Source organism: Humulus lupulus, chromosome 1, assembly GCF_963169125.1.
Source record: "Humulus lupulus chromosome 1, drHumLupu1.1, whole genome shotgun sequence".
NCBI lineage: Eukaryota > Viridiplantae > Streptophyta > Magnoliopsida > Rosales > Cannabaceae > Humulus > Humulus lupulus.
Genome location: NC_084793.1, coordinates 19,788,985 through 19,813,835, shown reverse-complemented (window position 1 = coordinate 19,813,835; position 24,851 = coordinate 19,788,985). Strand labels below are relative to the sequence as shown.

At 35.1% G+C, this 24,851-nt stretch overlaps 3 protein-coding genes across 4 annotated transcripts; 2 read left to right on the top strand and 1 right to left on the bottom strand.

The window, feature by feature from the left end:
- Positions 1-1,296: 1,296 nt before the first annotated feature.
- On the bottom strand, positions 1,297-5,266 carry LOC133788530 (auxin transporter-like protein 2). The gene is made up of 8 exons (XM_062226049.1): positions 4,953-5,266; positions 4,654-4,839; positions 4,411-4,523; positions 4,098-4,281; positions 3,888-3,985; positions 3,035-3,242; positions 2,520-2,777; positions 1,297-1,839 (listed from the first exon to the last, which is right to left on the bottom strand). Exons 1-8 carry the CDS (start codon positions 5,106-5,108, stop codon positions 1,570-1,572), a joined length of 1,473 nt encoding a protein of 490 aa, XP_062082033.1. The 5' UTR covers positions 5,109-5,266; the 3' UTR covers positions 1,297-1,569.
- Positions 5,267-16,385: 11,119 nt separating this feature from the next.
- LOC133788510 (uncharacterized protein At2g29880-like) lies at positions 16,386-19,977 on the top strand. 2 transcript variants are annotated; one of them, XM_062226028.1, is made up of 5 exons: positions 16,386-16,832; positions 17,604-17,932; positions 18,722-19,082; positions 19,200-19,272; positions 19,346-19,977. In XM_062226028.1, the coding sequence occupies exons 3-5, from the start codon at positions 18,750-18,752 to the stop codon at positions 19,858-19,860; spliced, it is 921 nt and encodes a 306-aa protein (XP_062082012.1). In that variant the 5' UTR covers positions 16,386-16,832; positions 17,604-17,932; positions 18,722-18,749; the 3' UTR covers positions 19,861-19,977. The 2 variants fall into 2 exon arrangements, with proteins under 2 accessions (XP_062082012.1, XP_062082010.1); XM_062226026.1 differs by having other exon boundaries at positions 16,387-16,832; positions 19,343-19,977.
- Positions 19,978-20,770: 793 nt separating this feature from the next.
- On the top strand, positions 20,771-23,053 carry LOC133788521 (thaumatin-like protein 1b). Its single transcript, XM_062226040.1, has 4 exons — positions 20,771-21,004; positions 21,094-21,787; positions 22,471-22,580; positions 22,700-23,053. Exons 1-4 carry the CDS (start codon positions 20,944-20,946, stop codon positions 22,705-22,707), a joined length of 873 nt encoding a protein of 290 aa, XP_062082024.1. The 5' UTR covers positions 20,771-20,943; the 3' UTR covers positions 22,708-23,053.
- The last annotated feature ends 1,798 nt before the right edge of the window (positions 23,054-24,851 follow it).

The window sequence follows — 24,851 nt, the reverse complement described above, 5'->3', positions numbered from 1 at the left end:
TTGAGCTAGAAATAGTTACATCAATATTACAAAGGTATTTTCTAATTGTGCTTTTTCAGATGTGAACAGTCTTATTAGAGCAATTCCAATAAGAGTTGCTGGGAGAGTGGTTTGTTGAGATAGGTGGATGAGGTGAAGGAGTTTTATTAGAAGAACACTGGCAACATTGTCCATTTTTTTATAAAAAATTTCTCTTTTTTTTATTGGTTAAGTTTATTAAAAAAACTAAAGTAGGGTCACTTAAGTCACCACTAGAGTTGCTCACATTATTGTTGTTCTTAAAGGAAAAATAATTCTAGATTGTTTATTTACAAACTTGACATAGTCATAATAATAAATTATTTACTGAATTACTTATTATAGTTGTATTACTTGTGGGAGATGAGCTATCTTATTTTTTCCAAACATCATCCATGTAGCTCATGAACTAATTAAGATCTTTTCACAACTTTGCTAGATGAGAAGGATAGAGACTTATCAATTAACATAGCTAGGTTATAATTGTTTTTGACCAAGTAATTTCTATGAGATTGGTATATTATACATCTACAAATTTTAATTGTTTTATTAAAAAAATAAATAATAAAAACTTAATTTTTACAATTTATAATACTAAAGAACTACTTGATTGTCACTTTTTTTAATAAATTGCCAAATAATGGAAAACTTTCTTTTAAGTATTTATGAAAGTTAAAACACCTAAATACTAAATAGGGCCAACAAAAAAAAAATACCTAAGACTATCTCCAACCATAACTTCATTTTAAATCAACTTTATCTTCATGTTTCACATTTTTCACTTTAAATTACTATTTTATCTCCAATCACTACTTCAAAAAAGGAATATATCATTTTTTAATTATTTTTAATCATCAATAAATAATTTAACTAATTAATAAATATTAATTTTATACATGAACATTAATATATATATAATTAAGTAATAATAATTTTATATAAGTAAAAAAAATATTAATGGACTTACCTTAAATTGCTACATTATGAAAATTAAACATTACATTTTAAAAAAAAAAATTGTTTTTGTTGTTGTTTAGTTATGATTAATTTTATTTTGTATTTTAAATTTTACACGTTATTGAAACAAAACTATTAAGGTACTTTAGGTATCATTTTGATGGTTTTATATGAATAGTGTTGTCTTTATTATCGAATGAACATAGTGTAATTCTTTAAAATGAAGATAAATATAAAGTTTAGTTGAAGATGATTTTTGTATGATTTTGATCTTTAAAATGAAGGAATTAAATTTTTAAAAGCAAGGTTAGAGATGCTTAATGAATCACAATAAAACAATGGACATTAGCAACAAAACTAAGAGTACATTTTTTTTTTGTTTTGTTTAATATTTGATACATTTTACAAAAATGAAGACAACCTAAGCTAGTACAAAGGGAAAGAAAATGTGTAGTTTGTTGGCCAAAGACATATGGAATTTAATACCATAACATTTTTGACATGAGTCTGTCTAAGGTCTAACAAGCAGAGAGAAAGAGAGAGAGAGAGTAGAGGTGACATGGCAGATGTCATGTGTGAATTTTCCGGAGGAAATCAAAGCCGGTGAGGGTGAGGGTGGTGGTGAGGTGGTGGCGCCGCCACGGTGGAGTTGAGTAGCGGCGGGGCTCCAGCCTTGGGTGGAGGAAGGCACTGGTAACACTTGGTGAAGAGGCCGAAGGTGTCAATCTGGTGTATGAAGTTTGTCATGCTCGCCCACCCACCGAATCCAAACCCAACCACTAGGACCCACCCAACAATGAAGGCATTGATCGTGTACGCTCCTGCCCATCCTCCAAAATATTTGGACGGCTGTTCCACCGCGTTCTGCATGCAATCAATCACAGCCGTTAAATTAAATTATTATTTACAAATCTGGGCGTACGATAAGAATTAGGGCTAAGTAATTGTCGTTTTGTGTATAGAGAGTTCACAATAGTACTCCTCTGGACCTCTGGTGCAGAGAATCAAATACGAACCGATATTCTGGCTCATTGATGCAGCACGAATCTCGTGCTTTCAGCACTGTATGTACTGCCTCACTTTTTTTTTTCTTTCTAAAATCTATTTTTTTTATGGAAAAAAACGATTAATAAATGTATCATAAATTTTACAATATATCACATAATTTGAAATGCAGTCACACTCATTTATTTAATTTTTACAATAAAGTGCGGTCATCATTTGTGTTAAATTTTACACCTAATTAAAAAATTAGTGGTCTGCTAGACTGTGACCACACGCTACCTCTGCTCCTACAACTATAATTACTTATTAATTTTCCTTTGCAAAAATATATTGAATTTAACAACACTGTCAAGTTCAGCCAAACGTTTGACCAAAATGTTATTCACTGTCACGTTATGTTTTTGGCAAGAGAGCTTTTTCTAGGATGTGTCTTACGTGGTGTGAAATTCTATTTTTGGGTGTAGTGTTGTTGTGAATAAATTATAAAATATAAAATTCATATATATATATATATATAAAAAAAGTGGGGGTTAATTTACCTCTCTAGAAGCAGGGGATCGAAATGTGAAGGCGTGAGCGAGAGCAGGGATGATGTAGACGGTGAAGCTAACGAGAAGTGATCCAACGGTTGAGTTGATGGGGCCGAAGAAAGGGAAGATGATGGCCAAGAACCAGATGGGAATCACCACAGGCAATCTCGCCGCCGCGCGCTTGCACAGGCTCTTGCACTCGTGCATTCCTATTGCTTTCTCCCACACAAAGTAGAGTGGTGTGCACGCAAATCCAAATGTGATAAACTGCATACATACCCAACCAAACCATTATGAACACACTAGCAACCTTCATAATAATAAAATAAATGAGTAATGGTAAAGGCTGAGTCCAGCTCGGGCAAGGTGACTTCTCATTATTTGGTCATTTGCACAAAAATGAGAGGCCAGCTCGCCCGAACTTAATATATCTTATGCTACTGTGAATAATGTTTTGATATATATTTTGTGAATAGAAAAGCATAACTAATTACTCAAATGCAAATGTGTGGATATGTATGTACCTGGTGGATGAGCATTAAAGTGACAGCCATGTCTCTGAAAGGGGTTCTGGGGAGAAGGGCAAAAGCGTTGGAGTGATTAAGAAGCATGTCTCCAAATGCCCAATAGACTGCAGATGCGGATGGAAGTGTCAGTGTGAGCACATACAGAGTAGCCACTAAGTAAATTGATTTAAACTTCTGAGGCTTCCACATGGCGTGCATAATTTCCCTGTTTCAACCAAAATTTACTCATTTATTGTCCTGTATTATCATTAAAATGTATGTTTTTATATAAATGCATAATATTAAGGTCAAACATTGAACCAAATATGGGATAAGGGATATGGGGTTGGCTCATGATCATGATCATTATTATTATTATTATTATTGTTATTTTTTTCCCCTGAAAAAAGGGAATATTGTAATTATTGGAGGACCTTCGAATCTAAAAACTGGATCCCCTTTTGGTCTTTTTCTCATGATAAAAGCAAAATAAAATTTGGAGAAAAGAGTTTTGGCTTTTCCAAATTAAACAAAAAAAGCTGTTCCCCCCATGAAAAAATAAAGGACATGTTGCCACCCACGCTTAAAAAAATAGAATTATTTGTCCACGGTTTTAACTTTATTTTGTTGATTAAAGATTAGTAATTAGATCTTACAGTCAGGTTTTGTCTATAAAAAAAACAAAGGTTTAGTCACTTTCAATATGACGTTTAGACCACGTTTTATGCTCAAAACCAAACCCTTATCTAGAGACTATGTATAAACATATATGGACCAAAACTTTTGACCAAAGCCAGATAATAACATATGGAAAAGAAAAATTGAAAATAACGAAAAAGACATTATATAAACAAAATTTGGCTTGTCTTACACAGTGACGGCATGTCCCCCGAATGTATAGAGAATGTTTGTGGCCCCAGTAAAATATAGCACCAACTTAGTTGGACCAGAGTGCTTAACTCCTTCAATCTATATTATCACAGAAAACACATAAAAAAATTGTAAAACTTAATTCATGGCATCATAAAAGTAAAACTATACTTATAATTCAAAACATTAATGTACTTGTATTATTAATTACCTGGCCGTGGAGTAGGGAAGCTATGGTGAGGTACCAAGCAGTGTACGTGGTCATTAACAAGCCTAAGAATGACCAGATTCTATAGTTGTGAAATGAAGGAATAAAAACTGTGGTGGCACAACAAGCTCCGAATATGTATGTCCAAGTTCTCTTGTCCAAATTATCATTTATGTAATATATGTTACTGTAAAAAAAGATTAAAAGATAAGATACCCCAGTTAAAAACTTAAACCAACTATAACAATTCTTTATTGCTGTGTTATAAAATATAAGGATAAGAGTTAAACTTAGGGTCAGAGAGTTGTGTAAGAACCTTGCACAAGCTATGAGTTGAATAACAGATCCAAACAGAAGAAAGGTACAGTTAAATGCCAAACCCACGTTCCTCCAATGCTTCCCAAGAAGGCCATCAAGAACTTCAAACCACTACATGATAAAAACAAAAACAGAGAGAAAAAAGTTGATACCCATGTGAGATTTGGACTAAACTAATAGTGTAAATATATTTAAATTATTTGTATATATGTTTGTTTTGGTGAAAAATAAAATAATGAACCTGTATGACATGGTTTCTGAAATCAACTTTCTCTCTCTCTTTTCTTGTTCTATATTCAACATAGAGTATGCTGATGAGATAAGCTGTCCAACTTCCCAATAAGCCATAAAAGAGTTGAAATAGTATGCCTGATAACATTCCCAGCTGGGAAAATGAGTATGGCAATGTAAGCAGAACTTGAGCCACCTGTTAAGAAGAAAAAAAAAGATGATCTTAATCAACTGCAAAAGCAACTAAGACATAAGGGTATTATTGCATATATAGTATTGAAAAGATGGTAAATTTGATATAATATAAACCTGGTTTGAGGCACAGCTAAACCAAGCATCATAAACAGAGCCACCATGCCAAAAGAAATTGGAGAGCCTGGTTTTGACATCTTTAGCCTTTCCTTCAGTCTCCATCTCTACATAACTTCCTACTATCACAGTCTCAACCACCTTATCAGTGGCCATTTTTGTCTCTCTGTCTCTGGCTATATATCTTAGCTTAGCTCAGCTTGGATAGCTCTAACTTCTTCTCTTTTCTTATATTAAACTCTAGTAGTAATGGGGAACAAGGGTAAGAAAGATATTTGAAAATGAAGAATATGAAGATGAAGATGAGAAGTTATATAGTGGTGTGTGTATATGTGTGTGTATATATACACACTCACAGGACACAGTGGGGTTCTCGAAGGTTGGGAAAGGCTGTGTTTGAAAGGTATTTTAGAGAGAGCGGTTTTGGGAAACGAGTAAAATCCGCTTTCTGGGTGGCTTTACACGAAATCCTCTGCTTTTGGGGCCCTTTTTGGTAATTAAAATTTTGTTCTTTAGCTCACTTGCTCACTCCTCATTTTAATTGATAAAAAAAATTATTAGTGTGCAAAATAAACTAATCTTTTTCAAGTAATTGTTTATTTATAAAGCGTGAGTGGCCTGTCCGCACGAGCGGGTTTCCTCCCTAGGCTTCCCAAACTCATTATTACATTCGTAGTCTAATCCTTCTTTACTTAATTATTAATTATAATGTAGAATGAACATATCCTGTGTATAATGATAATTGATTTTAGCAAATTATATTGAGAAGCATTAATATATAGATTCTTTTCATTCACTTCTAAACTAGAATTCCAAGATAAAATTCAATTACCACATGACTTCCAATATAAATAATTGATATGGAAATACTTTTCAAGATTTTCTTTTGCACTCTTTTATGTAAATATTTTATAAATAATGGTAGGGAAAGATAGTTTCTTTAACCCTCCTCATAACATATAGGAACTATTGGAACACATATAAATACAAGTGAGAATAGAAAATGAATATTAATACTACTTTTCAATTATATATTACATATATTTATGGAAAAAAGAGTGTAATTAGGGGGGGTGTTATGATGGTAAAAGTAGAAAGAGTGTGTTATAAGAAATAATAGTGTAGAAGGCAGTTAATTAGGGAGTAGGGGTTGGAATGAATTGAATAGAGAAAAATAAAGAATGGAAAGAGTGGAATGAAATTATAACAAAATAGACCACATGATTGCAGCCAAACGGGCGTGGTCGCTTTACATGAGAAAGAAAGCTGCTTTTATCACATGGCCCCCTAACCTTTGGGGACTTGGGCAAATGCTCATTGATCCAACCCCAATTCAATTTAATATAAAATCATTCATGAATAATTTAATACTCTTATATCATATACATATATGTACGTGTTTATTATATTTGTATAATGTTCACATACACATAATGACAAATATATCAACAGTTTAAGAAAGCCTTTGGAGAATTGCAAGATCATGTCATGTCATGTGCCCTTGGAAAACAAAATAACACCATTTTCTTTATTATTTTTCGATACCCCTTTACTTGTTTTCATTTATTTCATGTAGAATACTAGTTTTTCTTTTTCTTTTTTTTCTCTAATTCATAGCTCTTTATACTTACTGACAAGGGTATTATAAACCACTCTTTTTTCTTCTTCTTTTTTTAGGTGAGAGTGAGAGATAAGGAGTTAATGTTTTTCTTTTATTGTGTATGTGTATTTATTATTAGTGACAATTGCAGTCCCGTTAGATTGAAGCAATGATCTTTTCACTTAAAATTCTTCAGATATTTATCAATTCTCTGACAAAATTCATTAATTTCTTTTATTTAATACAAGCGTGTGAACTCAAATCGACAGCTTGCTTAAAAAGAAACTATAACTATTAATTACAATATGAAAAGTGGGAATTACAATATATGAAGTGTACTGTGCTGGTTTGTTTCATTTTTGATCTATGAAAGAGTTTTTGGTACTTTATCTAAATTCATGTATACAGAAAAATTGAGCCTCTTCACAATATAAATATGGAGATTTTGTATGATTTTTGCTCTCACTAGTTAATGATCTTATAAATGACTGTTAATTGGCCAACTTTGAAAAATTTATATTTGCTCTTTGACCATTCTTGAGTTAAAATAATCCGATTTTTCAATAAATAAAAAAAAGTGTATATTTCCTTTAAAAGGTATAGCATAACCAATAAAATAGTAAACAAAACATGAAGAAAATGTTATAATATACAAAATGCCAAAATCATTTACATTATTAATATATAATATTTTTTTTTAAATTGAAGAGGTGTCACCTGAAGAAATTATTGATTACCTTCCAATTCCATCAATACAATGATGATAGACCATAATGTGTGTTTGTTTTTGTTCAAATTAAATAAAAAAACAGCTAGCATATATAGTTATATGCAGAGAATATATTGTTAGAAAAATACTATAGCATGACTTAGAAAAACATTGTTTTGCTGCAGAGTAACATATTTATGGGGTTTGTACTTGTAGGGCACACCCTCTCTACATTGTTATACTCTATAATCCCTGGGAGTTCTGTCTCCTTTGACTAATCTGGTGCGGTTGAGACCACCATAACTCTCTACATGTGCTCCTCCAACCCAATGGTGAGCTAGCTAAAGTATTTTCCATCTTTTCAAAAATGAAAGAGCCTTGGTGATTGTTTCTTTTCTATTTGAAATTTAATATTGTACCCCAAAAACATAAAGTTTGAATCTTTGAACATTTTTTCTTGGTTGGTCAAATGGTGGACTGTGTTAGACAAACTTAGACAAAAGCATGTTATTGGTTTGAACCTTGTCCTAAGAACCTGTATGTGAAGTATATAAGGTGGGAATGAAAGTGAGCTAGAGAAAATGACATTGTTCTAATAACTATGGTACAAGTATGACAAATATAGACAAAGCATGTTACTTGCTATAAGTTGTGTCTTTGAACTTATTTGAAGTTTACAAAGTGGGGGACCAAATTATAAAAGGTTTTATCATTGGACTCATTAATGGTGTCCAAATTCCCATCAAGAAAATAAAATTAAAAAAAATGTATGCAACTCCAAAAAAGAAAGAAAAAACTATTGATGAACACCAAAACAATCACCTTACTATGATCTAGCGTGGTAAAGATTTAGCACGCTAGGCCCAATTCAAGTGAGTGGGAAAAAAATGTTCATGCTAGGTCAACCTATGATGGGCAATAATTTCTTAAGCCACATTTATTGATTTGAAATTGCATGAATTAGGTGATTATATATGTACATATATGTATATAAATGTGAGTATGTCTTTTATATGTATCAAAAAGTCATCATACAACTCATCAAACTCACTTTGCTTAAATCCAGTCTCAATGATGGGAATGCAAGTCTAGGAACATCCTTAATGAAAAAGTGCACTAGAACTTTTCTTCATCTTATTTGCTAATACTATATGCATAATTTGGGTAAATTTAGTGAAGATTTTGCATAAAGAGTTTATAGAAGTGGCTTCTTGTTTTTTTTTATTTTTAGCCTTAGTAATGATTAAAGTTCCAAAACGGTTTAACTTTTTGCCATTGTTGATGGTAAACATAGCTATTTTTTTGATGATGAATAGTGAAGCATCTTCACTACTTTTTTGGGTACTTAAGAGACCTGAGATTGGAAATCTACATTTGACCCTGAATTGAAATTCAATTACAAGAAGTGGGTCCTTGGTCTTTCTACTTGTCATTAAATTTTTTTTCTTGTGGTCAACTCCATTTGTAAAATACAACATGCTATATATAAAATATAAATACATTAAGGGTTGCAAGATAATTTTTATTTGAAGAAACACTATAATGTACACTTGCCTTTATGGCCTCCTAATGTAGAGCCATCTCTAGGACCAAAGAGTCATATCTTTAATGAAAATGTGTTTAACTTTAGTGCCCTTTATGTAACACATTTAAAGCTGCCAAGTGGAAAATAACAAATCAGAAAAGAAAGAAAAAAGTGGTAAAAAAGGAAAACTGTTGTTGCTTCTTACCTAATTATTTTGCTGTTTTGAAGCATATTAATTCCCCCTATACTCTCTTTGAAAATGACTTTGTTTGTTGTGAGTGTGGCAAAGGGGGGATCATAGTTAGAATTAGGTGAAATGAAATGACCCAATTTTGTTTTGTCTCTCACACTTGATTAAACTCTTTTATCCTTTTATAAAGATCATGTGTCACTATTAGATGACACATAACATACAGCAAAAGTGGCTCTTTATACTTGTAACTATCCATCATCCATATCCATCCAAGCCTAAAGTGAAATTGATTTTGGTACATAATCATACATTTGCTATGATATTGCTTTGTGGTTTTGACACCCAAAAAGGTTCTATTAAGAAGAATTATTACGAAGACTGGAATTGCTTACAGCATTAGATTTTGAACCCATATCCTCTAAAAGACACAATTATGGTATTAGTTGGCACAAAATTAAGGACATAAATTAAAATGTATGGCTTTCCTTAGTCGTTATAAACACACAAGTGTCGTTATGAACGATATTATTCTTTCCCTTGTTTCGTTTTCATTTTGTCAGGAAATTCTTTCACTAATTATTCAAATAAGTCAAAAACTACTAAATCAAATAGTACTCCTTTGTCAAACAAGTGAAAAAAATCACATTTGGGAGGAGAATGTCGTTTGGTTCTGGAACCTCTCTAAACAGAAAATTTGTTATAAAAAACATATTAATGGTAAATTATGTTATTAATTATTAAATTTTAGTTTCATGTACAAGTTTATTCAAATTTTATGCATGAAGGGATCAATGTTTATGAGATATCATTGAGATTCCAATATAATTTAGGGATTTTTAAAAAATAATAATTTGATATTGTATATAAATCTATTGTTATTTGCCATAATTCTCTTTAATGTCGCTCACCATATATTTTGTATAATTAGGTAGTTCCTAATGTGTAGTCATCTAATCTCGTAAATTAGCTATATGTGAATATATTTAGCCTAGAATCACGCTAACAATCAATGGTCAGTTTTTGTATATAATTAGCAATATTTTGTACATTACAGACAAGGGAATAATAACATTTTTTATGGTATCAGAAGCCTAAGGATCCACCTTCACCCACCCCAGAAGTTGTCCCTTCTTTCTTCTTAATTCCTCATCTTCCTCGTCCTACTACCATGACTGGCTCAAAAATTCACCCAGCCACAACAGTAACTAACATCAAGTCAGTCATTCCTATTGCATTAGATTTTGAATCTGCCCAATACAATAATTGGGCCACTCTGTTCCAAATTCATGCCCGAGCGAACCTTTTCATCGAACATATTATTCAACCAGCCAACACACAACCTTCTTCTCAAACTCCACCAAAAACCAATGCAGAATTGGCAGCAGAAAAGGCTCCATGGGGTCGTCTTGATAACATTGTCTGTCAATCAATTTACGCAACGATATAATGATATCCTCAACACCATAATCGATCCTGATGACACTGCTCACGATGCTTGGAATCGTTTGGCAGACTTGTTCCAGGACAATAAAGTCTCTCGGGTTGTCATGCTTGAGAAGGAATTTACTACCACTCACTTAAGCAATTTCCCTAATGTCAAGGTGTTTATACAATGACTCAAGACTCTTGCTGATCAGTTGGCCAATGTTGGAGCCAAAGTCTAAGATGCGCGCCTAGTTCTCCGTCTTCTCGGTGGCTTAACGGAGACTTATAGCAGCTTTGTGACAGTCGTCCAAAATCAAAAACCTCTGCCGTCTTTTGCCACCACATGCTCTATGCTTCGTCTGGAGGAAACCACCGCAATTGAGCGTGCCAAAATGGAATCAAGTTCGAACACTGCCCTCATTATGAATTCTAATAATTCAACTTCTGATAATGGATAGCAGGATCATTCTTCTCAACATCATAATTCAAACAATCGACCCAAGAAAACCAATTACAAGGGTTGTGGTGGTGGTAATAGCCGCAACCGCGACGGTGGAAGAGGTGGTGCTGACAACCGCAACCAGCTGCGGCAACAATGGAACCCGCAAAACCAGCAGTAGTGGTATTTTCCACCTTGGGCTGCATGGGCACCACAGCCGTGGGCAACCCCACCGTGTCCCTATCCCACCACTGGCTGGCAGAATAGGCCTCCGCCTGCAACAAGACAGCAGGGTGTGTTGGGTCCCCGACCTTCTCAATCTTTTTATATGGTAACCTCGGCTTCTAGTGGGTATGCTCCTACTAATATTTAACAGGCTATGCATACTCTCTCATTGAATACCCCGGATGAAAATTGTTATATGGACACCGGTGCCACTTCCCACATGACCGCGAACCAAGGTACTCTGATGTCCTATTTTAATTTGAGCAAAGTCAATGCAATAATTGTTGGTAATGGTAGCACAATTCTGATTCGTAGTTATGCTAACAACTCAATTTGAAAGAGAAATCAAAACTTTCCAATGTTCTAAAGGTCGTGAATTTGACAATGGATTGTTTCATTCATTTTGTGAACACCATGGTATGTCCTTCCAATTTTCATGTCCTCGTACTTCTTCTCAAAATGTAAAAGCCGAACGAAAAATTAAAACTATAAATAATATGGTTCATACTTTGCTCGCTCATTCCTCTATGCCACCATCATTTTGGCATCATGCTTTAGAAATGGCAACCTGCCTCATTAATATACTTCCCACCAAGGTCTTAGGTAATAAATCACCCACTCAAATTATTTATCAAAAGAATCCATCCTATTCCCATCTTCGAATCTTTGGGTGCTTGTGCTACCCTCTTTTCTCATCCACTTCTATCAACAAACTTCAAGCACGATCAACTACGTACGTATTTTTAGGGTATCCTCCAAACCATAAGGGCTATAAATGTTATGGTTTATCCTCTCGAAAGATCATAATCTCATGCCATATGCTATTTGAGGAAAATGAATTTCCATTCTCCAACTTTCATAATCCAAATAACTCTACTTATGAGTTTTTGGATCATGGAATTCATTCATTATTGCTCCAACGTTTGCAAAATGAATATACTTCTTCTCAATATCCTCCTTTAGCCCACACACCATTCTGATCCAGTGAACCACTCTTCCTCCTCGGCCCAGTCTAGCTCTTCAGCTTTGGATCCTCAGTCTCCAATACAGGCCCATTCTCCTCGTCTATCTCCCTCGCAGGCCCAGCCCACGGATCAACTTTCTTCATCTCCCACTTCGCCTAGCCCATCCAACCACCAGGCTGGGTCGATTTTTGCCCCCACAAACCAATAGCCCAAAGCGCTACATTCCACCAAACCAAAGAGCAAGTCCCATATCCCCAGGCCCAAACCCATCACCTCCAAGGCCCAACTACAATCCTCAGCCTTCAGCCCAATGCATGACTACAAGAAGTCAACATGGGATCTTTAAGCCAAACAGTAAATACAAAGCCTTAAGTGCCACGACACCATCCATATCGCCTCTTCCCCGTAACCTAGCGAATGCACTAAATGACCTGTTTACCGAGTTTTTCGGAAACGAATAACTAACAGAATAATAAAAAGATAAGAACTGTAGAAATGCTGAAATATAACTAAACAAACAGTGTTTTTACGTGGTTCAGGCGTTAACAAGCCCTAGTCCACGAGTCGATGTTATTATACTTGGAAAAGGTTACAGTAAGATGGCTGGTGCACAAGAACTTCACCCACTCACAGTGTTTCTCTCGGGTTCTCTTGAAGAAGATGAAGCTAGAGAGATTTTAGTAGAGTTTTTGCTATATGATTTGTTCGTTCCTCTCCTTGTAAAATGAAGGGGTCTTTATAGCTAGGGTTTCGGATTAGGGTTTTTCTCTACGTACATGAGTCTTAATTACACCAGCCATAAATAGGGGATACAATTACTGTAGTAGCATGGCTACAAGACTCTATGTGGGTATATTTACGTGAAAATATGGGGAATACACAAAGTCAGCCGTCTTTTCCAAGTTGTCAGCGGAACAGTAGGCGAAAAGGTACCCTTAGGTGTGCTGGGATGTGTGCGGCTTTGACCTGACGGGCGTGTCAGGCGGGATCCTGTGTCAGACGGATATCGTTCCAAATATGCCTTCTCCCGGACTCGACCGTTCGGTTTTGTTCTGTGCGAGGCACGGAACTGTTTCCGCGGGGACCACTCGAAGAGCCTCTCCTGGAAGGGGCCTCCCCGAGGGGTATCCTTCGGGAGTCCGGGAGAGTCGACGAGTTTCCATGTTGTGCTTGCTTGGAAGAGTAATCCGGATACTAAACAGGAGAGGCGAAGCCTTTCTGTCCATCCGCGAACTCTAGTCACCTACCGTGAAAGACATCGATAATTCTGCTTCCCCGAGGACATCAATCTAAACGCTATCCGGAAATCTGGATAACATGACCTGAATGGGAAAACTGCTATGTTAGATGAATATAATGCTCTAATTAAAAATAAGACATGGGATTTAGTACCTCGTCCATCAAATGTCAACATAATTCGATCAATGTAGATTTTTTGGCATATAAAGAAATCTGATGGTTCTTTTGAGAGGCATAAAGCCCGTATTTTAGGTGATGGCAGGTCACAAAAAGCAGGGATTGATTGTGACAAGACATTTAGTCCGATGGTCAAACCAGGGACTATTCGAACGATTCTCATTATTGCATTGTCCAAATCGTGGCCTATACATCAGTTGGACGTCAAAAATGCATTTTTGCACGGAAACTTGAATGAGACAGTGTACATGTACCAACCTATGGGGTTCAAAGATCCTACTCATCCTGATTATGTCTGCTTACTCAGAAAATCTCTTTACGGTCTCAAATAAGCTTCGCGTGCCTGATATCAAAGATTTGCTGATTTTGTTGCCATTATTGGTTTTTCTCATAGCAAGTCTGATCACTCTTTGTTTATTTACTCTCGTGGGACTGACACTGCATATTTATTATTGTATGTTGATGATATTATACTCACTACATCTTCAGATGCTTTTCGACGCTCTATCATGTCTCTACTTAGTGCATAATTTTCCATGAAAGATTTGGGCCCGTTGAGTTATTTTCTGGGTATTGCTGTCACCCGACATAAGAATGACATTTTTCTTTCACAACGTAAATATGCAGAAGAAATATTGAAAAGGGCGGGAATGTCAAATTGCAAACCATGTCCCACACCGGTTGATACAAAGGGAAAACCCAGCTCCAACGTCGGCTCCCCTTATGAAGACCTGACAACATAACGTCGGCTAGCCGGTGCACTACAATACCTTACATTCACTCAACCTGATATTTCATATGACGTCCAACAAGTCTGCCTCTTTATGCATGCTCCACATGTCGACCACATGGCCGCTTTGAAACACATTCTTCGTTATGTGCAAAGTACCATTGATTTCGGCATGCATTTGTATAAGTCCTCAATTCAGACTATCTTGTCATACACAGATGCAGATTAGGGGGGATGTCCTGACAAATGACGTTCTACCTCGGGTTATTGTGTTTATCTCGGTGACAATCTTGTTTCCTGGTCTTCAAAACGACAACCCACATTATCTAAGTCAAGTGTCGAAGCTGAATACAGGGGTGTCGCTAATGTTGTCTCCGAGTCCTATTGGATTCAGAATCTTCTTCTTGAACTTCATTGCCCAATCCAAAAGGCAACTTTGGTCTATTGTGATAATGTTAATGCGATATACTTATCTGGAAATCCAGTTCAACATCAACGCACTAAACATGTTGAAATGGACATCCACTTCGTTCGTGAAAATGTTCAAAAAGGTGAAGTGCGTGTCCTTCATGTCCCATCTCGTTACCAAATAGCAGACATTTTTACAAAAGGGCTTCCGCGCGTATTATTTGATGATTTTCGGGACAATCTTAGCATACGGCAACCTCCTGCTCAGACTGTGGGGGTGTGATAGCGTATATAAATCTATTGTTATTTGCCACAATTCTCTTTAATGTCGTTAACCATATACTTTGTATAATTAGGTAGTTCCTAATGAGTAGCCATTGTATCTCGTAAATTAGCTATATGTGAATATATTTAGCCTAGAATCATGCTAACAGTCAATGGTCAGTTTTTGTATATAATTAGCAACATTCGGTACATTACAGACAAGGGAATAATAACATCTTTTATAATTAAAAACCAAATCACTCTTTGGTATCATTGTTATATTTGATAGGGATGAGAGTGTTTTATTTTTTTTAAAATTTGAAGCAACAATACTAAGGTTATGTTTGGTAGGAAGTATGGAGAGTAGGATGGATGAAGGATTTAAGAATGATGAGGAGTAGGATTGATGGAGAGGACAATTGCTCTCCTTTTATCTTGTTTGGTATTAGAGGTGAAGTTGAAAGAATGGAGAAAAAATTATTTATTAAAATTATCATTTTATTAATTTAATATAAATATTTATTATTTTTGTCTTTTTCTTAATGGAGAGATTGAATTTTTAAGTTTTGGAGGGAGAATCTCCCCCTCCATCTCTCCCTCTTGCCAAACAAAAAAAATTAAGCTTCTCCTCCTACAACTCTCTTTTCGTCCCTCTTCATCCACCCATCTCTACTCGCTACCAAAAATTAGTCATAAACTACCCACAAGACTAGCTAATTTAGTAAGCATATGAGACAAGCATGGTCACGGTGACTTGACAAGAGCTATTGCTGACATGTAAAAGGATTTCATGATATAGATAATTAAAAATATTTCTTAAAAGAGCTTATATTAATTTTTCACAAAAAAAAAAAAGATTAAATATCTTAAAAAAGGTAAATGACTAAATATATTAGTTTTTGTATGTGTATATCGACTATTAAATTGTAGTTCTTTTTGTTAGATGTGGATTAATCTAGCTTCTAGCAATAAAACATAAAAACAAAAACTACTAAATTGTACTCAATTTATTTGAGATGTGGCAAATCACTTTATTAACGGGTTCCATATTAAATAAATATGATTTGTTAAAATAATGTCATACAAGTGTGTGTAATATTTTTGTATAATTTATGTGTTCATGTATCATTACTCTTTACACAAATATATATATATATATAAAATAAACATATGTATAATGGAGTTTGATTGAATGATAAAAATTAAAATATGTGCTAAAAATAAAAATGAGAATTATTCTAAGTAGATATCTAGGAAGGGAGAATACTAATTTGGTCCCCGTGTTTTGCTCGAATACTTGATTGGCCTCTATGTTTTGTTAAATGACAAATTTGACGCTGTGTTTATTAAAATGGAACAAAATGATACCCTGGACCTGATTATGGTCAAACAATTTTTAAAAATGACAAAAATGCCCTCGAGTTTGATTAATTAATGAATTAAAAATGAGAAAATATATTTTAACAATAAATTTATTTTATTTAAAAACTATATTCACTAAAACTTAAAAATAATTAAAACAAATTTTCCCAAATTAAAAAAAAAAAACAACGATCTTTTCATCTGTTCCCTCACTCTTCTTCTTTTAGATCTGATTCGAACAGAGCATCAAAACTTTGGACGGAGACTAGAGAGGAAGATAGAGCTAGGCGTGGAGCTTCAGGCAAAGCTTGGGACAGAGCTTTAGGCGGAGGTTCTCTCGGCGACAATCTCACAGGGGTGGAGTTTAAGGCAGAGCTTGGGGCAGAGCTTCGCTCGACAACGATCTCGCATGGGTGGAGCTTCTCTTGGCGACGATCTCACTAGGGTGGAGCTTCAAGCGGAGCTTATGGAAGAGCTTCAGGTGGAGCTTCTCTCGGCGACAACGGGGAGAAGGTTGGGTTGGGCGAAGGGCAAGGTGACGGGGAGGAGGAGGCTGGGTAATGGCGAATTTGGGTTTCGTTCTTAGTGGTTGAAGCTAGAGGCTAGAAGATCTGAGTTTGTGAGTGTTGAAAATCTCTTTTTCTTTTCTTTTTCTTTTGGTTGAACAGATTGTTGTTGCATTTGAGTTTTTGAATCTCATTTGGTTTATGCATCTGAGGAGAGTTCATTGGTTTTGAAGTTTATTTTTGGTGTTTTATGATTTGGATTTTGAAAAGAAAAGGAAGACGAATTGGTGTTATTGAAAAGACGAAAGAATAACATGAATAAGATGTGAGTTTTGAACAGAAACAAAGAACATGAACATCTTCACCTCGACTTTCTCAAATAGATATGAGTTTTAATTTTTTTTAATTATTTGGGTAAAATCAGATCTGAGATATGAGATTTTGCGTCTTTTGTTTTGAGATTTGTTTGTGACGAAGAAGAAATGAACACTGATAGATTTGAGTTTTTTTAATATAAATTTTTTTGTTTTTTGTACTGTTATTTGGTTGTGATAATGAGAAGATAAACACATTAATAATTTTGGTTTTGTTTGATTGTTTTTATTTTTTTCCTTTGTTTAATTTTTGTTTTAGTTTTTTTTAATTAAATTAAAAATATTTATGTTTTTTATATTTTTTATTTTATTTTAAATTAAATTTATTTTTATTTGTAAATCTATTTTTAATTCGTTAATTAATAAAATCGAAGACATTTTAATCATATTCAAAAATTATTTGACCAAAATCAGTTCAGAATATCATTTTATTATATTTTACAAAATACAATATTTCATTAATCATTTAACAAATCACAAAAACTAATCAAATATTCGTACAAATTAAAGGGTCCGCGTAAACTACAACATTTTCGGTCGAAAAGTAAACATCTATCCTCAAAAATCGGTGATCGGCCCAGTGGAAGGCTTTCCAGTTGGACAAGAAAGCCCATATGAAATGGGCCTATGATTGGAAAATGGGCTTTCGGGTACATATCTGACATCAGAAGCAGAACCCATTTTCTTCTTTTATAATGGTACTCCCGCGCGACCTCTGTCAGACTGTCATTACTCTCCACTCCAATCCATCGCGTCAGCCCTTTGTGGTCACCGGCGCTCCGATCATGGCTGGTCCGACTCATCTGATGACCACCTTTTGCTAAAGCTTTTATAGGAAGGTACGGATTATGAGCTTTATTGGGATGGATAGTAAGCATGGATAGTTATTACATACTCAAAAATTTTAACTTCAATTTTTTATTTTCTATTTTTCAACTCTGAAAGTTCTGTGTAGTTGGAGATATTTTTTACTGCCATGAAACCTATATATATATATATATATACACACACTCTATTAAAATTTCTGGGCTTTTACAGTTGTTATGGGTGGTTACTGAAAATTCTGTATAGTTGGGTTTGTTGTTGCTTCACTACTTTTCCCTTATTTGCCAAGTTAAGTAGTCAATAGACTTTAGAATGAAATGGCTTGCTGTTTTTTGCGTTTTGTACCATTTCTTTTGTCAAATGAAATTTGAATAAGTTGGTTGTTTTTGTGATCATTGACGAAATTTGCAAGTGCCTTGCCAGTTGCCCTGGGCCCTTTTCAAGTGTAGTACATTGCCTTTTTTTTTTTAAATAAATAAAAAAAATCAGCGTAGTTGCCAAAAAAAATAAAGCTTTTTCTAGTTCTTTGCCAAAGTTTGAAGCTCTACTCTTTGAATTTTAGTGCAAAAACAAGTTTTAGATTTGGAGTCTGTCATTAGATCTTCTCCTGTAGATAAATGTAATATCTAGTGTTTCACATATAGAATCAAAAGGATTTTTTCCTTTCTAACCTTAGGTTCAGCCAAATGTAGCTTTTTAGCTTTAGTACATCATATACCCTTATAGAGTTTTCCTATGAGCCTTCATTTTTGCCTCTCTTATCAGCTAAGTTGAGCTAACAATCCTCATTATCTTGGTTACAGTTGTCCCATTGGTGAACCAGAAGGAAAAATGTCTGCTGCACAGGAAGGAGTTCTTGGGCGCTCTAAGGCAGAGTGGACTCCATCTCGTGATGCATATTTGGTTGAGCTTTTCATTGAGCAGCACAATTGTGGAAGAACAGCTTATAATGAATTCAAAAACGAAGTTATTAGGTCGGTAACCCGCGATTTTAATAAGAAGTTTGGCATGAATTTAGAAGAGAACCAGATAAAAAACCGATACAATGTCATGAAGAAAGACTATGGAGTTGTTAAAACTCTTCTTAGTCACACTGGCTTTCATTGGGACGAAATACGACAAATGGTTGTGGCTGATGATAAAGTTTGGGACAACTACATAGCAGTGAGTTTGATCTTTTTACAGAATCTTATAATTAGAAACTTAAGTTCCAAGTTCAAAGAAAAGAATGATCCTTTCTCTTAAATGCAATTAAAGAATCTCACAAGCTTGTTGTTGCAGATAAAAAGTGAAGCAAGGCCTTTTAGACGCAAGAGCTTTCCTCTTTACAACCAAATGTCGATTATCTTTGAAGGTAATCTCTATTTCACTTATTGGTTATAGCATTTTCCGAGTTGGTTTCATTTCCCCGACCTGTTCTAAAGCAGGAGAATCAAGAGCTATTATGAAACACCACTTCCCAAGTGGACTACATGTGACAGCTGAAGAGGGAAATAGTAATACTGAAACTGTTCGATCTTCAGAGCCTACTAACCTTCCAGCGCAGGTAGTTGATGGCACCCCTGATTCGGATTCAATGATCCGAATAGATGACAACAATGACGATGATGATACTAGGCAACAAAAGAAGCACAAAGCCGAGGCTCCTTCAATGTCTGGCCGTAAAAGAAGATCATGCTATAAGGTCAGGGAGACAATAGAAAATACGTTGTACGAAATGTTTTGCTCAGCCAACTTAAAAGCTGCGCAAAGAAAAGCATTTAGTGAGAAAACACTTTACCAAAAGTGCCTTGAGGAATTACAAGGATTGGAAGAACTGGATGACATGGAATTTGCTAAAGCTGTGAATGTTCTCAAGGATGATAAAAATGCAGTTGCCTTCATGACTATAAAAGGACCTCGGCGATTAATCTGGTTGAGGTCTCAGTGGCCTGCAGCATAGTATTAGTTTTTACTTTTGGTTTGTTGTAGATGATATGTTGTATTACTTAATCAAAGAGAAACTCAACTTGACTGCCTCTTTTTGGCCTATTAACATGGAAATATTTTGTTTCTTGAAGGGGATTATCCTTCTAATTTTCACTAAAGTTACTTATATCAAACTATAAATACTTGATCATATTATTGTTCACCGGAGTTATTGCCTATCTTGATGAATCTGAGGGTGTGAATCTGAAATCTGAACATGAAAACAGATCTTGCCCCAAATGGAAAGCATATGATATGATTATATGTTATGTAATATGCGCCTTTGTGGAGTTTGATGCATTGCTTGCTTTGTGAAAAAAAATCTCATACACAGTTTGTCTCAGGTTTTGGGTCCCATTTAGATACGATTAGATTAAAAAAAGGTGTCCCATGTTGGGCAGCCAAGTGGTTGTCACCCATGATATGGCAGTGAGTTCTTTCATGGTATATTACTGTCGATTGGAGAATGCTTTTGTAATGTAATAGATAACGCTGTAACATATTTAGTAATAAAAAAATGGAATATCTTAAGGTTAAGGCCAAATCAAATGTTTATTATTTAATGAATGAGATAAATACTCATTAAAAAAGAAACTAAATTCAAGTTAAAGGCAGCAATAGTTAAGCTTAAAAAAGAAAAGAAAAAAAAAACCTCAAATTTGAAGGTGAAATATAATCTTGCAACAAATTATTGTAAGACAAAATAAAATAAAATGGGGGCAGCCCGAGATATAATGTTTTTTATATGAATAATTACTTTGCTTAGCTCATATAAAACAATAGTTTTTTTTTGGAAGCAATATAAAAACAATAGTTTTTTTTTTTTTTGCAGTAATATAAAAACCATAGTTGATTAAACATAATAACCAATTTCTGAAGGAGAAAAAAAAAATTCTATTTCTAAAAAGTAAGCGGAGCTCAACAACACTCATCTCTTGACACAAGAAAAGTAAAGTTATTTCGATTCTAATTCTTTGTCTTCTTCTTCGTCTTCTTCCTCTACTCCTACTCTTAAACTCTTCCTCTGAACTCTTATAACCTTATTCTTCCTTCACTTATGGATCGGATCCTTCTTACCGGGTCACTTCTCACACTCCTCACTTTCTCTTTCGTCTTAGGTAATTACCCACCAAGATTATAACTTTAATTTTCTATTCTCCGATTTCTCACTTACCCAATTCTTACTTTGTTCTTTTTTTCTTTGCAGAAGTAGAGTCAACGACGTTCAAATTATTAAACAAATGCCGGAACACCATATGGCCCGGCTTACTATCCGGTGCCAACTCAGCTCCGCTCCCCACCACCGGCTTCGCTCTCCACAGCGACGAATCCCGTACCTTACACATACCCAGAGCGTGGTCCGGTCGGTTATGGGCTCGGACCCATTGCGGCCATGACTCAACCGGGAAATTTTTATGCATCGCCGGGGACTGCGGTTCCGGCAAGGTGGAGTGCGAAGGAGCCGGGGCCAAGCCGCCAGCCACACTAGCTGAGTTCACTCTTAACGGCGCCGACGGCTTGGACTTCTACGACGTCAGCTTGGTCGACGGGTACAACATCCCGATGCTGATCGTCCCCAAGGGAGGTACCAGAGGTGGATGCGGTGCCACCGGTTGCCTCGTCGACTTAAACGGGGCTTGTCCGACAGCATTGCGAGTGGCGCGTGCAAATGGCAAGGGAAGCGTGGCGTGTAGGAGCGCGTGTGAGGCGTTCGGGGATCCCCGCTTTTGTTGTAGTGAGGCGTACTCTACGCCAGACACGTGTGGACCTTCGCCTTATTCGCTCTTCTTCAAACATGCTTGCCCACGCTCGTATAGCTACGCGTATGATGACAAGACCAGCACTTACACGTGCGCCTCCGCTGATTACATTATTATATTTTGCCCATTACCGTATACGAGGTAAAATTACTATCTTAATCTCGATTCATGTCACTGTCTTGATGTGTTTACAAGGGTAGTTTCGTAAATTAAATAAGCATGGCACATTCAAGAAATTTCGCTCTAAAAACACTAAGTGGGGTGTGATGAAACTTTTCTAATGGGGCCAGTCCCTCCATAATTTGAGCCTTTGGACCCTTTTTTTCTATGTTTATTTATTTGAGTCTCTGTTGGGACCTCTCTTTATTTATTAACTAATTCCTTTTTCCATTTATGACCACATATTTTCCTTTAGGGAAAGTTATGTAGATATAACAAGTGTCAAGTGGCGCCATGTTGATGACAACAAATGTTTGTCTTTCTTTTTTGTTCTTTTATTGAAGTTTTGATGTAACAACTCTTATTATTTCATGTTATCTTAATTATAATTATGTTTGCCCTTTGAACAAGAAATAATCCCTTATTACATAATCAGTCCCATACATCTTTTTGTTTGTGATTTTCATTTAATGTATTTGGGCATCTATCTATACACATTTGAGGCACCTAATTAATTAGTGTTTGTTTTCTTTTGACCACTCTTAATACTCAGTGAGAATTTTATATAAAAGAAATGTCATTTTCCAATATTGTAATCGATTACTAATCATGTATACTCAAAAGAACACTAATTGGATTGTTGTATTAAACAAAAAAAAATGCAGCCAGAAAGTGTTGGGAGCAAGGAAAGATGGGATACCGCTACCACTGGTGAATAAGACCATGATGTACTTAAGAAACCGACAATCGAGTGGAGCTGTAGCATCATCCACAGGTCTTTCTTCTATGCTATTTATGGCCCTTGCAGCCTCTAATGTTGTGCCATTTTTGCTATCATGGCCAATTTTTAATCCTTTGTGACTAACATTATTGGCCTGGATACATTACTTCCAGGCAGATAAACATTACTTAAAGCTCGTCAAGATTGGTACCAATGCCGTTTATACGTACTTTGTTCTACTGCCCTTATGGCTCTTCCTTAGAGCTTTCATCTGGATTTAAGGTAAAGGGTTTATAGGCTTCACAATTGCTGCCACCACAAACATTTGTGTATATAAATTTTATGTTTGATTTGTTTAGGTTCACATACGTCTAGGAGAGTCATAATTTTATATCTTATTGACTTTTACATCAAAAGTTGTAGTTTTGTTGGAAAGCATTGAGATTTCATTTTCACATATTGAGGAACTATATAAAGTTTATATGTTTAAATCCTTGAAGGGCGAAAAATTCATATTTGTTGTTGCAGGATTGAGTTTCTATACATAGAAATGCATAATAAGGGTACCTTATTCAATGCTTGAATATATTATAGGCTCTCACTCTATTGATATGATTTTTCACTCAGTTTTTCCTCATACAAATTCCAGTAGTTTTCTTTGTTATATCTCTGTGTTTGTAGAGCCTAACAGTTCATAAAAGTAAAAAAAAATATATTGTTCTTTAATAGTTGCATTTATAGATTATAATCTTTATTATTGGTGCAACAAGTATAGAAAATAAGTAGTCAAAACAGAGATTTTGCTTATTTTGGAATATTATACTGTTTTCATTTAAGAGTCGGAAATTATCTAATGTAAAAAAATCCTAAACATTATATATCATCAAGCCAAAAAACATGAATCTGCAATAATTAATAAATATAGTACAAAATTGAGATATCTCGACACCTATCAATATTTTCATCACATTATCTTATGTTTTAAATGATATTTAGGGAAAGTATATTTTCTCATTGTGTAATCTGAGTACGTGTAGGAGAAAAACATTTTTATTTCAATCACCTCTATATATTTTTTTTAACTAAATGAATTTTGTCTATTCTTCCATGCATTTCTTTCTATTCAGCCAAACATATATAGAGTAAAAGTCTGTTATCTTGTCTTAACACTACACATTAACTCTATCATATAGTGTAATGTTAATTTTATTACACTACTACAAAAAAGCTTTTTAGCAAGTCCTTGCGGGGCGCAAGTAAAAGAATTGACGCGAGCTCTAAAAGAATAGCCGGAGTAAGTGGCAGCGCCACCACTCCACGGTGGCCATTGGGTCTAATTCTTTAGTGGGTTTTGAAGCCCAAGATGCAAGGAATATGGTGGTGGTGGTGGTTCATCTCGTGGTGGCTTGAGGTGGCCAGAAAGTGGTCAAAAAGTTTGGGAAATCCCAAAATTGCAGAAACTTCGACAAGCCCTTTGAGGGCCTTAGGCCGCGCGTGAGGGGCTGAGCTACAGGGGTTGGGGGTTTTGGGGGGCAGCGTGTTGAGTGGGGAGGCGCTTGGCGATGTGGCCGTTTGGCCTTGGCAAAGACGAGCTAGAGAGAGAGGGAGCTTCGGGAGAGAGAGAACTGAGGAGAGAGAGATAGTGATTTGAGTGATTTTTGGGTTTTTTTATATTATTGAGTGATTTGAGGGATTGGAGAGAATTTATGATTATTTAAAGTTTAAACTTTTAAGACACACATAAGTTTTTAGGGCTTACACCGCGTGTTCTAAAAAAATTCTTTAAGGACTCGTAATAAGTGTCCTAAAAAGTTCAGGAGGTTTTGTTAAAAAAAATCAAACTTTTAGGACACACATAATTGTGAGTCCTAAAAAATTCAAAAGCTGTTTTTAGGACTTGCATCTAGGTGAGTGCCTTACAAAATTATCCTAAAAGAATGTTTTTGTAGTAGTGTTATATATATTTATTTTACTATCTTTGACCTTTAATTTAATTGATTTACATGTGCATTTCAATAACAAATTATATCATTAAAATGTGAGATATTTTAAAACTGTTTATATATGTCCATTGAACTAAAAGAAGGAAAGCAGAAATAGTCACATTTTGGAGCAATACGAGAGACTAAGGGTGTTCGTGGTGTGGTTGGTGCGGTTTTTCTCTAGTTTTTTAGACCGCACTGCATATGCGGTTTGAACAATTTTTCAAATCGTAATTCGCACCGCATTGACCGCATAAACCGCACCACAAAAATGTGGTGTGGTGCGATGAGGTTTTAGCGGTTTATATCTATGGCCAAATAATTTAACAATTAAATATTATAA

Coding starts and splice junctions, on each gene's coding strand:
- LOC133788530 (XM_062226049.1), bottom strand. CDS start 5,108: ATGGCCACTGATAAGGTGGTTGAGACTGTGATAGTAGGAAGTTATGTA. Junction 4,524..4,653: donor TCAGAAACCATGTCATACAG/GTTCATTATTTT, acceptor TTTATCATGTAG/TGGTTTGAAGTTCTTGATGG. Junction 2,778..3,034: donor CTTTAATGCTCATCCACCAG/GTACATACATAT, acceptor GTATGTATGCAG/TTTATCACATTTGGATTTGC.
- LOC133788510 (XM_062226026.1), top strand. CDS start 18,750: ATGTCTGCTGCACAGGAAGGAGTTCTTGGGCGCTCTAAGGCAGAGTGG. Junction 19,083..19,199: donor TTTGGGACAACTACATAGCA/GTGAGTTTGATC, acceptor TTGTTGTTGCAG/ATAAAAAGTGAAGCAAGGCC. Junction 19,273..19,342: donor AATGTCGATTATCTTTGAAG/GTAATCTCTATT, acceptor CCTGTTCTAAAG/CAGGAGAATCAAGAGCTATT.
- LOC133788521 (XM_062226040.1), top strand. CDS start 20,944: ATGGATCGGATCCTTCTTACCGGGTCACTTCTCACACTCCTCACTTTC. Junction 21,005..21,093: donor CACTTTCTCTTTCGTCTTAG/GTAATTACCCAC, acceptor TTTTCTTTGCAG/AAGTAGAGTCAACGACGTTC. Junction 21,788..22,470: donor TGCCCATTACCGTATACGAG/GTAAAATTACTA, acceptor AAAAAAATGCAG/CCAGAAAGTGTTGGGAGCAA.